The 17688-nt window shown below is 33.6% G+C and overlaps 1 protein-coding gene across 10 annotated transcripts in view; it reads left to right on the top strand.

The window, feature by feature from the left end:
- The window catches only part of CPEB2 (cytoplasmic polyadenylation element binding protein 2), a 71462-nt gene that overhangs the window by 26685 nt on the left and 27089 nt on the right, over nucleotides 1-17688 (top strand). For 6 of the 10 annotated variants that reach the window (XM_054553712.2, XM_024246158.3, XM_024246156.3 and 3 more), the window contains 2 exons: nucleotides 7320-7370; nucleotides 14655-14678. In XM_054553712.2, coding sequence (XP_054409687.1) covers nucleotides 7320-7370; nucleotides 14655-14678 — 75 coding nt within the window. The remainder of the gene's footprint in view (nucleotides 1-7319; nucleotides 7371-14654; nucleotides 14679-17688) is intronic. The other 4 variants (XM_054553713.2, XM_024246160.3, XM_024246157.3 and 1 more) reach the window with 1 other exon arrangement.

Raw genomic sequence — 17688 nt, forward strand, 5'->3', positions numbered from 1 at the left:
AACCATTCACATTTACAGTTCCCAGAAATTTGATGACTTGGTTGTTTTATGATCCTGTTCCAATGTCTTTATCCTAATGGGGTTATGCTTCTTTAAAAATCTTTTTTTTTTTTTTTTTTTTTTTTGAGACACCTCTTTCAAATCTTTTTAACCACCACGTTAGGGGTTTCGGAAAGCAACAGAGGTGAACACGTGTATTCAGTCCTTCGTGTTCAGTTGGCAGTGTCTGTAATCTGTAGTCAACTTCTACCTCATCATAAAGACTCTTATCAAGGGTAGATTACTTTTGTGTTAAAGATTTGTAGAGAATCAACTTTCTTTTTAATCAGAGCACTCTTTTCTTATTTTAGATTCAATTGTTTGTTTGTTTTTTTTTTTTTTTTTTTTTTTTTTGAGATGGAGTCTTGCTCTGTCACCCAGGCTGGAGTGCAGTGGCGCGATCTTGGCTCACTGCAACCTCCACCTCCCGGGTTCAAGCGATTGTCCTGCCTCAGCCTCCCAAGTGACTGGGACTACAGGCACGTGCTGCCACACCCGGCTAATTTTTTGTATTTTTAGTAGAGACGGGGTTTCACCATGTTAGCCAGGATGGTCTCGATCTTCTGACCTCGTGACCCACCCGCCTTGGTCTCCCAAAATGCTTGGGATTACAGGCCTGAGCCACCACGCCCGAACTATTTTTTTAATATATATCTTTCACATAATCTTTCACATAAGACTGTGTCATGGGAGCAATGGCCACATGTGTTTTTGCTTTATCTTGAATCAGCATCTATCATGATGACACACAAATAGGAGGAGCCCAGTAAATTACTGGTTAAATGATTAAGCATTTTCTCATAATTCATACTCTTCAAAATATTGATTTAGAACTTTAAAGAATTACTGTATATTGTATCTATACATGTGAAATAGTTTGTATAACCATTCTTGTATAGTTGAACATTTAGGTATTTCAAATTTTTAAATAAAATTGAATTAGCTTTTTCTGTGTTTATTTTCATAGCACAAACTTCATATGCTTGTTTCTGAGGCTGTAAACATATATTGCCAACCTAGGTTTGCTTTATACCAGTTCCACTGGCAATATTTTGTTGCCCATTTGCTATTCCTACTGGTTATCAGCATTGCTTTTGTTTAAAACCCTTTTAACAGTGAAAAGTTTTGCAACCATTAACTCAACTTGATTTTACTATTAGTTGAATATATCTTAATTAGTACCACTTTTATTATAATAGGTATATAATAATACATTATCTTACTAAATGATTAATGACTTAAGTTTTGTCTTTTATTATTGTTGTCTTTTGGGATTACCCTTTTCTTGAATCAAACCTTTTTGGTATTCTATGTTCTTTGGTGTTTCTTGGTAAATTTTCTAGTATTAATTGGGTAAAAGTCTTAAAATATTAGGTCAAAAAATTTATGATAGGATTTTGATTTGAATGCATTAACTAGATTAATTTCAGTTGAATCTAAAGTAGATTGATGGCTTTTATTAGATGTAGATGTTGCTCTCTTTGGATCTGGTACTTTGGATCTAAGGGTCTTTTCTGCGTTTGTATGATCTTATTCTTAGGCTTTTATGAGGCATGCATTGAAATTTGGGAGTGTGGTCAGGAATGACTGTCCTGCCCCTTGGATCTGAGCAGAGATTGGAGTTATTCAAGGTTGGTAATGACCACATTCTAAGTGGATTTTACCAGACTTCAAATGAACCTTTTTTTCCTAATTGGATTTGGAAGTAAAGGTAAAATGTAGATTATGAAAACAATATTGGAAGAGTCTGTCAAATGAGTGGGGGCAATGCTTTATTTAAAGCACTTAATTAAGAAGTATTAGACGTCTTCTATTAAGGGTATATGTGTATTGTGTGTTTAATAAACACATACAGTATATAATATACCATACATATCATTTATTGAACAGTTGATACAGCTAAGCATTGTTCTTGAGGACTCTACGTATATGTATTAACTCATTTAATTTGCATGACTAAGAGGTAGATATTTACCCTTATTTTACAGTTGGATGACTGTGGCTTATTCTTAATAATTGTCTGCATTTCAACTGCTAGTAAGTGGTGGAACTTGGTAGCTCTTGAGTTTGTGCTTTTAACCACCGCACCATACCGTCTGCCTTTTGATCTGTTGCTAATTCTAACCTAAACTCTTTATGATTCTAATGTGATTTAAATGTTTATTTTTCTTTTAAAAACAATTGGCAGAGCACATGGCATTGTTCTTTAGCTATGTTCTCATCACTGAAGAGTGAGTTAGCATCATCAACTGAATATTAGGGCTTTGGAGTTCATTTCTTCTATTAACTCATTAAAAAAATCGTTTAGAGAAGGGAAAAATTTATCTTGGCAAAGAGCAACAAGCAGGACTTTTGCAATATCTCTCCCCACAACTTCCAATATGTAAGAGATTTAGAAATAAGCTGAAAAAAAGTCTTGTTTTATGATTTTTTTTTCATTTTCTTAGAGAATATCCTCCCTATGCCACACATACAAACACATATTAAGGTATTTGTGTTTTTAATTCAGTCCGTAGTTTACATAGTAGAATGAAATACTTGATTTATCCATTCAACAAATATTTGAGAGCCTATTATATGCTAGGCTTTGTTTTATATGCTAGAGAGTATGAGAGACTAAGTTACTGCCTTCATGGATCTTCTGTTTTAAAGAAGTATAGAGACAGAAAATGTTAGATGATAATCAGTACTATGCAGAAAAAATATACTATCAAGGGGATAGAGAAAGAAGCTGCTATTTTAGACAGGATAGTCTGTCATATTATCTCTTAAAGACTTGAATGAAGTGAGGGGTGCAAGCTTTGGTCATATCTGGGCAAATGTATTTCAACCAGAAAAAAAAGGAAGTAGGAAGATCCTGAAAAGGGATTACCTGGCATGTTTGAGGAACAGCAAAGAGATCAGTGTAGCAAAAATGGTAAAGGGATATTTGTTCCAAATGTAATCTGGTAATTTCTCTAAACAAGTGATAAGTTTTATACAGTTGTCATATTTCTTAGTATTTTTAGTTGCTCAGATAATACATTTAAAGTGGCTAACATGAAGTAAGGGTTTTTTATACAGTTGTCACTTGGTAACCATTGGGGCTGGTTCCAGGACCACCCAGGGATACCAAGCTCTGCAATGCTCAAGTCCCTTATGTAAAATGATGTACTTTTTGCATATAACCTGTGCACATCTTATTGTGTACTTTAAATCATCTCTAAATTACTTATAATACCTAAAACAGTGCCTGGACATCACATTTGTGTGGATTCAATGTCATATCGTACCTGGTGCACATCAGATTCAGGTTTTGCTTTCTAGAACATTTTGGAATTTTTTTTTCCTGAGTATTTTTGATCAGGAATTATATTTTAAATATAATTTCTTGGTTGAATCCCATGAATGCAGAAGCCCCAGACACAGAGGGCTGACTATATATGTTATATACAAATTACTATTTAAAATCGTAATAGACGAAAAAGACAATTTTTAAGATACGATAGATCCTCTAATTATTCACTGACACCTAAAAATGCATATATTTTTTTAAATTACTTATTTTAAATTTCATAGTATCTTAATGTGAAAGGAGCAGTGTCAAGAGCTAGTGTATACTTTTTATTTATTGATATATTAAACCATTATGAAATTATCATATTTTCACAATAATAAGCAATTGCCTGGTTACCTAAAATTTAATTTGCCCGGGTTTTTTACTAGAGGACTTTGTTTGTAAGCTTAGGTTCATTAGGGACAACAGAAAACTCCTAAGTGGCTTGAATAAGATAGAAGTTTGTTTCCCTTACTAGAAACATTAACACTACTAGAATAGTATGGTGATTTTCATGGATTGAAGCTCCTTTTTATCTCATTCTTCTATTATCCTGAAAACACAGTTTCTGCCTCATGGTCTAATATGGTTTCTTCACTTTAGCTATCACATCAGCATTTCAACAAGCAAGAAAGAGAAAAGGAGGGTCTTTCCTTTTAAGGATACAATACTTCCCAGAAATTGCACATAGCACTTTCACTTTATATCCCATTGGCCAGATCTTACATTCAGGGGTACACTTACCTACAAGAAGGCTGGGCTATGTATGTAGTTTTTTGGTTTTTTGTTTTTTACTCTGGGAAGCTCTGTATCTATCTAACTTTGATGACCCTATTATTGACAGGAACAGGTAGGTATTAGTGTACATCTATCAGTCACTGCACCACAGGTCTTTTAAACAATAAGGAGAAATTAGTTTTATAGTAATGTGTTTTTTTTTCTATTTTTCTATATTAAATCTTAAATTATCAAATACACTATAGAATATTCTGTGAATTTTTTAAGAGATAAAATTGTCCTACAACCAACCATATATACCTTTATGTTATCAATATAAAGTAATTATTAAGATAGTGATTAAGAGTGTGGAGCCAAACTGCTTAGGTTCAGGTTCTGCCAGTGCTACCTACCAGTGCTACCTGCCAGTGGTATAACCTTGGGCAACTTATCTATTTAACTTTTTGTGATATAGTGTTGTCATCTTAAAATGGGAAGATAATAATACCTAACTCATAGGATTGTTGTTAGGATTAAGTAATTGGTTGTAAAGAATGTAGAAAAGCTCCTGGCTCAGAGTATAGCCTCAAATGCTGTTAGTTCTTACTATCAATTGGCAGGTTCTTAGCGAAACTACTTTTAATAATACCCTAAGTAAAACATAACTTTAAAAGTTAACCTATGAAGAGGCATTAATGTTTCCACTGTGGTAGAGAAAAAGACTCATCTTTAAAAATGAGTCTAAATTTGCTTATTTCATTTTGGAGTATGTCATTACTTATATTGAGAGATTTTCTTAGGTAGCAAGCTGTAGTATTTTAGAATATGTATACATGTGTATACAATATATGTTCTTTTGCAAATAGTTATGTTTTTCAAACTTTCCACAAAGAGTGTGCCTTTTAAAAGTCTATTCAGAGCCATAATATCAAAAAACTATTAGCAGTGAAAATATTTTATTACTTGTATCTTGGGGTAAATAAATGAACAGGAACCTATTAAAGAGTAATTATGTGACAATTGAAAGTTGAGGATCTTTCAAGGTGGAACTAGGCTTCATGTTAAGGCTTTGCTTAATTTACTTTTCCAGGAAGTCTTGCCTTAATCCCTGGGCCTGATTACTATGTACTCTGTTGTGTTTTTTTATATAACATTCTATACATAACTCTTTTAGCACCTAGCATATTTTATTGAAATTGTATATTTGTGTCTATCTCCCCTACCACATCATAAGACTGTGTCCCACTCATGTTTACATCCTCTGCATCCTACACACTGTCAGTATCGTAGACTTAATTAACTTACTATGCTGAACAGTGATACAGGTTGCCACTTTGTAGGAGTTTTTTTTTTTTTTTTTAATCTTAAGTCAGAAATAACAGTAATTTATTCATGGCCTTAAATTGTTCTCCAAATTTGGCCATCTGCAGCAAGATGTTTAGAAATAGGCATATTTCCAAAATAAGCTATAATACTTCAAAGTAACGTTCCGTGTTACTGAAGTACAGTTTAGGAAAGCTGTGCTTCCTGGCTCTTTATTGTTTACCTCCCATAGGTATGCTTCTATTTCTCACTCCATACCAAGGTATCACAACAAGAAATTTACTTGTATGTTTTAGAGTATGACAACTTTAAGAGGTCATTTAGTTAACTCATATCATGCTGCGTAAAATGCAGGAGTAAATAAGAGATGGTAGATAATCCTTTTGATAACACTTATTTTACCTAACTGTGTTGAGTCTGAAATCAAAATGTCCCATAGTTAACTTAGCGCTCAGGTGAAGTGTGTATGTGTATGTACAGGTAACATGTTTCTGTATCTACCATATATATTTATGTATTTTAGTGTCAAAATTGGATTATTTTTGCCACTTACTCTTGTATTAGTAGATGATCAAACTCTTTAATTTCATAACTGAAACAAAATCCAACAGACAATCTCCATCTTATATGTGGGCCTGTAGAGTGTAGAGGGCTTGCTGAGGTGGTAAAGGTAGATGCAGTTAATTTGTAGAGGACTTGCTGGGGTGGTAAAGGTAGATGCAGTTCATGCTTGCTAGTGTGCTAGCATCCTTGCTAGTGTGCTAGCATATTGTTTTGTTTTTAAAGGGACTGTGCTGAAAATTACTAAAATGTAATCCCAGACATTTAATTTTTAGACATTTTTCAAATCAGTTAAAAAAATTTTTTTTTTCATTTGTTAGAGACAGGGTCTTGCCCTGTTGCTCAGGCTGGAGTGCATTGGCACAATCATAGCCCACTACAGGCTCAAACTCCTGGGCTCAAGTGATCTTCCTCTCTACCTCTCAGCTAGCTGGGACTACAAGCATGAGCCACCGTGCCCAGCCTCTAAATGGGTTTTAATGTACTATTCTAATAGTCTATTAGAGATTCAGGCATTTGAGAAAAATCCTGTATTTTATAATAGACTAAAAATAATGGTCATCCTTGTTATTGGCATTTATCAAGCAAGTGTTATGATGTAAAAATGCTGGATAAACCACAGAATGTTTCATGCATACCTTTTTTCTTCTCCACAGCAATTTGTAATACTGTTGTCCCTTCTGCGTTTAGTAAATAAAAAACTTTTGAATGAAGAATGACTCAGAGGAAATACTATGCTACTATACTCATCAGCTTTAATTTTTTTAACATTTTTAATCATTTATAAACTTTGAAGAAGTTAAATTTTCAATAATATTTGTAATATAAGATGTTTTCATTAAACTAATTTATTTAAATATGACTTTATAAAGCCACATTGGAAAGTTGAGATGAATTTTTCTGCTTATTTTTTATTTTAACATTTTAATTGTTTTTGATTTAGGAATATAAAATTCTCTTTTATTTTTGACAGATCTATAGATAAAATTACAAACAACTTTGAAAAAAATCTAAAAATTCACATTTCATATTAAATTTGCAAGACTAGGATGTGATACATACATTGTTTTTACATTCCAAAAATAAATAAGCTTTATTCTATTGGCATTGCTCCCAGATCACATTGTATTCTTATGATCTACGAACTAAGGTTAACTATTTGTTTCACTTTCAACTTCCAAAGATAATTTTAGTTAATATACTTTTAGTTGAACATAAGCTTTTTAGTTCTTAAGAAATGTACTGTGCTCAATAATTTTCTCTTTACGCCGCCTTTGTTTGTTGTTGTTGTTTTTTGTTTTTTTGTTTTTGCTTTTCAAATAACTCCATAATCTTCAAACTCACCTTTCCTGTCTTTTTAAAGGTCGATTGAGCTATCCACATCCAGGAACTGACAATCTGTTGATGTTAAATGGTAAGTTTTATAAAAACATTTTATGTTTCCAGTTGATTTATGTAAAGATGATTTAATACATGTTTCTCTGAACCTCTCCATACACACAATTTAATCATTCTATGAGTATAAAAATAAAGTTACAACTATTCCTATGCAAAAGGCAGAATTAGGAATCTGAGTGTGTTCTGGCTGGTAAAGCAGCCATTTGTAACAGTATGACTTTAATTCAGTGATCACAGACTTAGAGGCAGTCCTGGTTTGAATATTGCCTTTCCAGTTTCAGGTATGACCTTAGACGGATTACTATTACCTTAGTTTCCCCATCTGTGTAATGAGTATATAGTCTCAAGGTTTATTGTGAGATTTAAATGAGATGTTTGCAAAGGCGTAGAACTTGTTACTTAGTATAGCACTTGTGTTTGTGGTTAAATAAGGAATATACTGGTGACTGTATAAATATTGTGATCACACTAAACTTATTCAAACTAGAAAGCTTACATAGTGAAGTTCACCAAAGTAAGGAAAATAATAAATAAATTTTTGTTAAAGTTAGTTTTCTTTCTGTTAGACAAACATTAACATACTCAGAGTCTCAGTACTTAGCACTTCCGTGGTTGTGGGAGTAGAGATGGAAGATTAAAATATCCTTCACAGGAGTATTTTTAAGTCAGAGGGTGGGTGTGGAGAGGGAAATAGGAAGGGGAAAGAATAGAAATAGTATTAATATTTACTTTAAAAAAACAGTATCATTAGAGTGGCTTGGCTCTTGTATTTCAACTAAAGCTTTGCTGAAATAAGATGGCAATGCAGTTGAGGAACAAAGACTGAAAATAAGGTACATGTAAAGCTAGACTGTGTGAACTAACATTAAGACAGAAGGATGGAAATAAAGTCCAGGCCACGTAGGAGATGGTCAGGGTAAATAGGATTTTCAATGAGAAAAATTGAAGAAGCAGAGCATTAGATGAGGTGATTGATTTAATCATTCAGCATTTCACTGTTGAGTTGTCTAGCACGTGCCAGCCTAGTCTAAGCACTGGGTTATCTAATTAGTGAGAATCCTACAGGATGGTTGCGGTCAGAATTGCCAGGGTACTACTGGGGCCATACTGAGTCATGTGGAAGCAAAGAGCTTAGTAGCCAGTGTATTTGCAACTTACATTAATAGTTATACTAAACATTGTTAAACTAATGGATGATTTTGTCAGTTGGGAAAAGCCCTTATAAATAATCTAGATGTTAGGTTGAAAAGTGTTTCATCACACGGTAGAAAGAAGAGTATTTTATTTCAGGCAAAAATTGCATCTTGTGGACAAGACGGTTTTGTGTATTATGTGAGTAGTCTTAGTAGTCTGTCATTTGGGGCCACAATGCGTACTCAGTACAGGAAGCCAGCCTGGAAATTCTGAACTTTTTCTGGCAAGGTACTAGTGGGGAGAAAAAGATAATGAAACTAGGACATGAAAATGTGTTTACATCGGGAAAAGAAACAATTTGATCCAAAGAGAATTTTTTTTTAACTTTTTTCAGATCGTTGGTTGAGAGTTAAGCAAAATAATTGGGAATATTTGTGGGTTAAAGAAGTCACAACATAATTGGGAATATTTGTGGGTTAAAGAAGTCTTGAATATTAGGGATTTAAATAATTTTAGTAGACACCAGGGTTATTGAAGAGAGAACTAGGCAAAGAAAGGTACTAATAGGTAAGGGGATATTTTTCTTGAGCTATTATTTAACTACGTGCAATTCAGCTATATTCTTAGCATATTGTCTCCCTGGGAAATGTGAGAATTAAGTGATATTAGTACTCCTGTACTAAGTATTTATTAAATGTTATTGACTGATTAAAGAAATTGTATCTCATAGTACATAGATCTACTTTTTGAATTATGAAAGTTTTTTTTTTAAGTATATTGCATTTAACTCACTTGTAGGCATTTGGTTAAGTAAGTTGAATTACTTAACTGACAGGCAGAGCTAATATTGTTAACTTTAAAAATCAGTGTTTAGTAATAAATTTTGCATCAGTCTTTTTTCTTTTTTTTTTTTTTTTTTGTAGTGGTGTAATAGTAGCTAGCTCATAGTGGTTGGTAACGTAGATTCTGGAGCCAGATTATCTGAGTTTAAACCCAGATTGGCTTTTTCTATCTGTGTAACCTTGAGCAGCTTACCTCACTTCACTTTGACTCAGTGTGTTTATGTCTAAAACAGAGATTAGCATACTGCCTGACTCAGGGGGACTGTTCTGCGAAGTGAGTGAATTCATTCATGTAAAGTATTTAGAGCAGCAGCTTCTGAAAGTAAATGTTAGCTAAGTAGTGGGTGATGGTGAACAGTGACAAAAATTTATTTGAAAAAGTAAAAATCATGTCCTATAAATACATGAAGTTGGATATGTCTATGTTGGAGAATATAAACTTAAGAGAAAACATAGCTGACATTTTAAACTATTTGAAGTATATTATAAGTAGCCAACAAAGATGGCCCATTTTGTGTTGTTACAGAAAGCCAAACTAGAACTATTTGTTAGAAACCATCTTGGGACAAAGTTTAGGTAAAATAACTCCCAAAAAAGGTAAAGTAACTCTCTGAGGCATTGTTTCCTAAAGTGTGATGCTGTTGCTCCTTGGAGTACCCAAGATGACTTTTGATGTACACAGATACACATTAAAATAAATGCATGACTGTTGCAATTAAAGAACATTCCTTAGAAAATGCAGAACTGACAGAAAGCTGACAGTGATGCTAGCCTTGAGTTTCTTTAATAAAACATACTATTACAATTGTTGGGCCGATATGGCAAATATATCTGTAAACATATCTGTAAAGATTTTATGATTCTACCTTAATAGTTAATCAGCAGCTATGGTTAATCTTTTAAATATTCCTTTAAGTAAGAAATAAAGAGAAAATGGGATAAAAGCCAGGAAGTTGATCAAATTCAGTAAAACTATGAAGTGTCTCCGGCAAATCCTTAACTCTAAGCGTCTGTTAACTCAGATATATATTTTTTTAAAAAGAGATGTAATACAATAAATACCTGTATATCTCATGAGGCTGTAGAGATATTTTTAATTTAAACAATAAAAAAACCATATAAATATAACTACAAGCAGTCTCCTTCTGAATAGACCATATTCCCCAAATTAAGTTGAATTGACTGCTGGAGACTGTCACTATTGAAGAATTCAAATATGTTGAAGAGTCCGTATTTAGCATCCAGAAGCACTTTAGGGAAGTCACATTATATAGAATTGTGTAGATTGTTTTAAAACCAAAGGTGAAGTACTTCTGAAGTTAGAATGAAAGTATGCATGTTTATATTTCTAAATGTATAAATCCTAAACACATTTTATTATCAGTAGTTTAAAAAAACCCTGCTTTCCATAGTAGTAAAGAGCAATACAAAATCATGTATCGTTCAAGTATTTGTATTAATATTTGAATTATATTTTCTTTACCCCTTTCTCAAGGAAAATAGCTTACATTTTTATTAGTACATAACGTTTTTCAAAAGAGAAACAGAGCAGAAGTATTGGTGACCAGGAGGGGGAGTGGGAATGGTATTAGCAAGCTAGTTAGAAATGTAAATTTGCTGTGATAACCCACATACAGCTATGTATGTGATAAAGAGCTTACTGTACTTTCTGAGAGGAAAAAAGTTATGTGTATCGTTTAATTAAGAAAATTAAGTCAGTAATTGTATTTCTGAAGGCAGATGCTCTGACTGTATCTATTCAGTCATAAAAATGGGAAAGTGGGGTAGCCATCAGTTCTTTTTTTCTTTTATGCTGGTGGAATGAGTGGAGGAGATAAGCTTTCTTTCGGGTCTTGAAAAGGACTATGATTTAGGGGCCGGGCACAATGACTCACGCCTGTCATTCTAGCACTTTGGGAGGCCGAGGCAGGCAGATCACGAGGTCAGGAGATCGAGACCATCCTGGCTAACACGGTGAAACCCCGTCTCTACTAAAAATACAAAAAAATTAGCTGGGCATGGTGGCGGGCGCCTGTAGTCCCAGCTACTCGAGAGGCTGAGGCAGGAGAATGGTGTGAACCTGAGGAGGTGGAGCTTGCAGTGATGCAGTGAGCTGAGATTGTGCCACTGCACTCCAGCCTGGGTGACAGAGCAAGACTCTGCCTCAAAAAAAAAAAAAAAAAAAAAAAGACTATGATTTAGTAGCATGGTTCTCTCCTTAGTTTTGGCTTTTTCAAATTGAAAAAAATAAAAATGTCTTTAGTTTCCTCATCAAGAGAACTTTAACCTGTATTTCCAACTAATTTAATGTGTATGCCTATCCCTTCCTCTAGCTGCAGTAATTCAGTTACCACAACTGTAGCCGAGAGCCAATACATATGACCCTACACAGTTTCTAGTCAGAATATTAGAATCATCCTGTTTTTGTTTTTTGTAGCTATGAATTAGAACCTTAATAAGACGATTTGGAAACCAGAACCAAAATTGTAAAGTCGCTTGTCTTCAGGCTTTTCTCAAAGCCCTTCTTATTTTTAAATAAATAAGGACACACATGTGTCAGTAATATATGTTTAACATACTTGTGCATATACACATCAACAGGTATGTTAAATAGCTCCTCATGTTATTTTTACAATTCATAAGTGTTCTTCATTTTTATACAAGTTTTTCCTTTTAAAAATCATATTCTAAATGAGTTTGAAGGACATATTATTATAAAAAGTCTTTTTAAAAACATAAGTCACTTAGTTTTTTTCTTAATAGGTAAGTGTTTCTCATAATTCTGATTAAGAGTTATAATGGAACATACTCCAGAAATTTAGATAGAAATATTGGTAGGAAAGTGAATACACACACCATTGTTTAGTGTGATGGTGGCAGATTAGTTATTTCCATAACAGGGAATAGGAAATATTTCACATGATTTAGCTTCATCTGTAGTCAGTTCTATTTTTGGTAATGTAGATACTTGGAATCTGAGAGTTGTCCAAAAAATAAGTAGAATAGCTCTTTACAGGATTCTAAAATTCCTCAGGTATGAGATAGTTGGAGAAATTTTCTAAGTGATTATATTCAAGCCGAGGAATGAAAACTTAAGATGCTATGAAATTTATACATATTTTTACCATTTTAGTATTGAGTAGCCTCAGCTAAGAACATAAACTGGCTATAATATCATTAATTTTCTCAATAGGTCAAGAATTAAGTGTGACATTATGACTTCATCATAATTTCTCATTTGACTTTAAACTTGATGAAAATATTTTTATTTGCTTTGTAAATCTTCAATTCTCTACACCTATGAATGAAATTCTCCAAAGCAAATTTATACTGGATTAATACCATTAGGCTATGCCCAGGGATAAGCAGGAAGCCCAACTGACTCATCCCGCGAAGCGGTTTGGGAACTGTTGACCATTTCTAGGCTTAATACAACTATTCACTCTTCTGTAGTCTATTCTTTTTTTTTTTTTTTTTTTTTTTGAGACAGTCTCATTCTGTCTCCCAGGCTGGAGTGCCGTGGTGCTATCTCGGCTACCTGCAACCTCTGCCTCCAGGGTTCAAGCAACTCTCCTGTCTCAGCCTCCCGAGTAGCTGGGACTACAGGTGCCCGCCACCACGCCTGGCTAATTTTTGTATTTTTAGTAGAGGCGAGGTTTCACCATATTGGTCAGGCTGGTCTCCAACTCCTGAGTCCCACCTCAGCTTCCCAAAGTGCTGGGATTACAGGCGTGACCACCCGTGTGCAGCTCTATAGTCTATTCTTGATCACTCTATTAAAATTTCTTGCATCAGTCTGATTTTTCACAGTTGATCTCCCATCACTTAGAGCTTTTTAAAAACTTTTATGTTTAGAAGACCTAGACAACAAAATACTAAGTGCTACTTTCACTCCTATCTGAGGAGAGGAGGAATAATATATAGGTCAGGTAAGCTATAAAATAGATCTACCAGACTTTGGGGTAATTGGAGCTCAAGGATAGGTTAAGTGTGCAACAGATTATAAGCTAAATAAAGACACTAGAATGGCAGCAATGCAAATGAAGTTATTTTATATAAAAGGGTCTGATATAAGCCTTATAGTGATTGACTTTTTTCTTAGAATTTAAATGACTGAGACTTGACAAGTTTGTTTTTCCCACTTTTTATTAGAGGAACTAGTGTGTTATAGACACACTTCCTTGTAGTAAAGTATTAGTATAAAATAAAAGTGTATTTCATAATGTGAAATGTTTTCTTTTGATCTTTAAGTTTTATATTTTTAGGTAGACATTTCTGGCAACTTTCAGCACATATTTTTACTTAAGATTTATTCAATATTGAATTTTTTCCAGGCCTAAAAAAATCTGTGAATATAAAATAAGACCTTAATTTTAACAGTCTTTCTTTGTTTACTACCTTGACTTCATATATTAATTTCAGGGTAAAAATACTCATTGTGTATTCAAATTTGTGGGGAGGAGTTCTTTTAAAACAATTTATGGATTTTATCAAACTGGTAGTTTCTTATGAAAAAGAAATTACAGCCTTTTTTTTTTCCATAGGAATTATGTCACTGCAAGTAACATAGATAAAATGCCTATATACTTTTATGGTATTTAACATATGTACTATTCTATGATTATGTTCATAGTAATTTGTATCTGAATCCCTCTTACCTCATAGGTAGACACATAAACAATTAGTAGATAGCTGTTATATATTAAAATGATAGAAAGCATTATTAGCTGTAGTAATTTCTCCAAACAAGTTTAACATTGATTTCTTAAATCCTGTCTAATCTGTACAGGCTTCAGAGTATCAGTTTAATAGTGGTATATCTTCTCAGTCATCTGTGTCTTCTAGAACTACTTCCATGCAGGACTTGGTATAATGTGGATTGGATCTGAACAGCTATTTATTGGACTATATATGCCATACCATTATTTATAATAAGTAGAAAAATAAACATTTGGTTCAAGTTGTTTCCATTCATTGGGAAAATTATTTGGGACGCTATTTACTGCAAAGTGTTGTATACTTCTTTCTTCATTAGCTGAAACAAATACTTTTGAATTTTAACACAAATGATAATAAATTGTGTGTTTCTTGTTAATTTCAGAGTTTTATATGATTCAGATGATATGTATTTACCTATAAATAAAAGTCCTTTGTAGAATGGTAAAACATGCAAATCTTATATGGTGACATTGTCTGTCATTGCTCTTAAACAAAGTAGCACTAATTTTCAGATGCCCACATAGCTTTTCGTGTCAGAAATATTTGTATATGTGGGCTTATTTTTAGTTCTGACATTTTACAATTTGTGCTTTGTTTACATGCAGCAAGGAGTTATGGGCGAAGACGAGGTAATTCATTTCTGTTTGCTATGGTATAATCGTTTCTAATTGGGTTTACTGATCAATGTTGTAATTAATTACTCTAGATTTTTCATGCAATATCTGAAAACTCACATAATTGTATTTCGATTTGAGCACTTGTCGAAGTTTTTAATTTTAAATCTCTTAACCTTTGAACCGTATTTTTATACTAATTGTGGTCATTTAATAAATTTTCCCCTTTTAAACTGTTGAGATTTAACTCTAGTTTTTAAAGTTATTTCTGTATCTCTTAAAATAAAGATGCTGTTTATAGTTTGTCTGCTTAAATATGTTTAATATTAGTGAAGTTAGCATGAAGTATGATTTTTCTACTCTCTAAATGTGTAACTGTCATATTTGTGATGTATAATTTACAACTCCAGATTGTTAGTTTTATGTTGACCCAGTTGAAAATAACACACACCAAATAGAATATTGTTAACACTGATTTATAGAAATCATGTTGCTTATATTTCTCTGTTTTCTAAGAATATAACCCCTTCTTTCCCTTTCTGTCTCACACACACACACACACACACACACACACACAAAAACACATACCTTCTCCCCTTTCCTTTTTCCTTTCCCTCCCCGACAAAAGTATTCCCCACAGAGTTCTTGTGTGGTATCCTAAGGAAAGAGGACTATGTGATGCAAGACTATTATTGAACTTCCTAGGAAAGTAGCTGATGTTTTCTGTGGCTAAAACTTTGCTTTTCCCTTTTCCATGTGCAGACTAGTAGATGGGATGAGAGGAAGCAAAAGTATGCTACTAGATTGTTCTCTAAATGAGCAATAATTGTGATATTTATTTATATTGTTAGGCTTATTCCAAGTGCCACATCGAATAAAAAGAGTTTTCTTTGACCTTTAAAAATCTCCCTTAAGCCATGGAGGATAGACAGTAATAATAGTGCCCTTTGATCACTTTTTTTTTTTCTCTTTTTTTTTTTTTTTTTGTTGAGACGGAGTTTCCCTCTTGTTGCCCAGGCTGGAGTGCAGTGGTGCGATCTTGGCTCACCACAACCTCTGCTTCCCGGGTTCAAGCAATTCTCCTACATCATCCTCCCAAGTAGCTGGGATTACAGGCATGTGCCACCACACCCAGCTAATTTTTTATTTTTAGTAAAGATAGGGTTTCTCCATGTTGGCCATGCTGGTCTTGAACTCCTGACCTCAGGTGATCTGCCCACCTCAGCCTCCCAAAGTGCTGGGATAACAGGTGTGAGCCACCTATAGACATGTGCCAGTGCTTCCATTTCTTTTCAGCTAGTCATGAATGTGTGTACTTTTTAAACAAACAAGCAAAGCTATTTGCCACGACTGACAACCAAAACTAGTATTTTATATTCTTAAGTGGTCCCAATTTTATATTTCAGATTATCTGAATTTAACTTAATTTTTTAATATGGTTTCTTCAAATGCTTGACAGAATCTTTTGGTTCTTCAGTTTTCTAACTAAAAACTTAGAGGAGACAGACACTCAAGACTTAGAAAATTGAAGCTGAACAACTTTTCTAAAGACTTAGCAAGCTGAGAAGGGAGGGGAAGTTTAGAAGTTTAGTACCTATTCTCAAATCTATGGACTAGCTTATTTCACTATGCAATTTTAATAATGGAGCTTCAGTTCTCTGAAACACAACCCACTTACCAATCTGTGATTTTTAGGCATTTTGAAACTATAGAGCAATTCAGAATTCTTGCCTTGTTAAACATTTTTCACCTTTTAACTGTTGTGACTTACATGTAGTCTATCGTATACTCTCGTGTAAATATCATGACCTAAGAAGTTCTTAGGAACAAGGTATTAGGAAGTAATGTTATTATTTGTCTTCATCTCAGTTCAATAATTGTAGATTATGATTATGATATCAAGAAAAAGCAAAATTTTTTTCCCTACTTTTATATAGGAACCAGCTATCATTCCTATATATCTCTATTCCCTAGAAGCCATAAAGAATTATTTGGCTTCAGAACTGCCTTCCTGCATTGGAAGAAGGAAGACTCTCACATGGTTTTAAGGCTTCTGATAAAAGCTTCTATTACGACAGAACTCACAGTTGGCACACATATTTGGCTTAGCATAAGGGGGAGTGAATGCCTGAATTTTCATCTCAGATTATACGGCCTTAGTAAATTATGAACACTAGCAGTCTACTTTTAAAATTTTGATTGTGAGAGTCACGTGAAAGGCACACTCATTAGAAATAACTACTGAGAGATTTTATCTGCATTTTAAAGTACACTGAAATGGTAAGTAATGCAATTTTTTTAAAACCTGCATGCCAAAGGAATGACTCAGAAATGGCTAGTCACCTGGTTTTCTTCCTATTTTTTACTGTTTTTTCCTATTCCATGCTAGATATAATAAACCTCAAGCTGATAACCTTTTAACCACCAAAGACCCCCTTTTATATAGCCTCATGTTTTAGATTTGATCCATCAAAGAAACTGCATTTGCTTAGTAATTATTTTGTTTAAAATGAGTTGCTTACCTTCTGTTCATGTGGGATGTGTCACACTGAGTTGATATAATTTTTGCTAAAAATAAGTCATGCCTCTTCTACCAGTGCAATAATGGGTGAACAGTTATTTTCACAGGACATTCTGACTTTGACTTTTGTAGTCCTGTTCAGGAAGAGCTGTTTTTCTTCTTTCAGCCCAGGCACAAAGAAACTGTTTTCATTTAAAAGATTTCTCACTTGACTACAGTCAAATCAAGTTACTACCAAAATGACTTTATGTACTTGAATTTCTTAATAATGTCAATAAGAACTTTAAATAAAGCTAGCTCTAAATATTAATTTATGAAATATAATTTAGGAATAATCAAAATGTAATTATGCTAGTAGTAGTTAAGAAAAGCAGAGATTTCTTTCCCTGCTTTTTAGTTGGAACCTACTGTCACTACTATGTATCTCTATCACCTGGTAGCCATAAAGAGTTCTACTTTAGAGCTGCCTAGGGGACAGCATTAGGAAGGAAAAGGGTTCACATG

The sequence above is a fragment of the Pongo abelii genome, chromosome 3 (genome assembly GCF_028885655.2).
Source record: "Pongo abelii isolate AG06213 chromosome 3, NHGRI_mPonAbe1-v2.0_pri, whole genome shotgun sequence".
NCBI lineage: Eukaryota > Metazoa > Chordata > Mammalia > Primates > Hominidae > Pongo > Pongo abelii.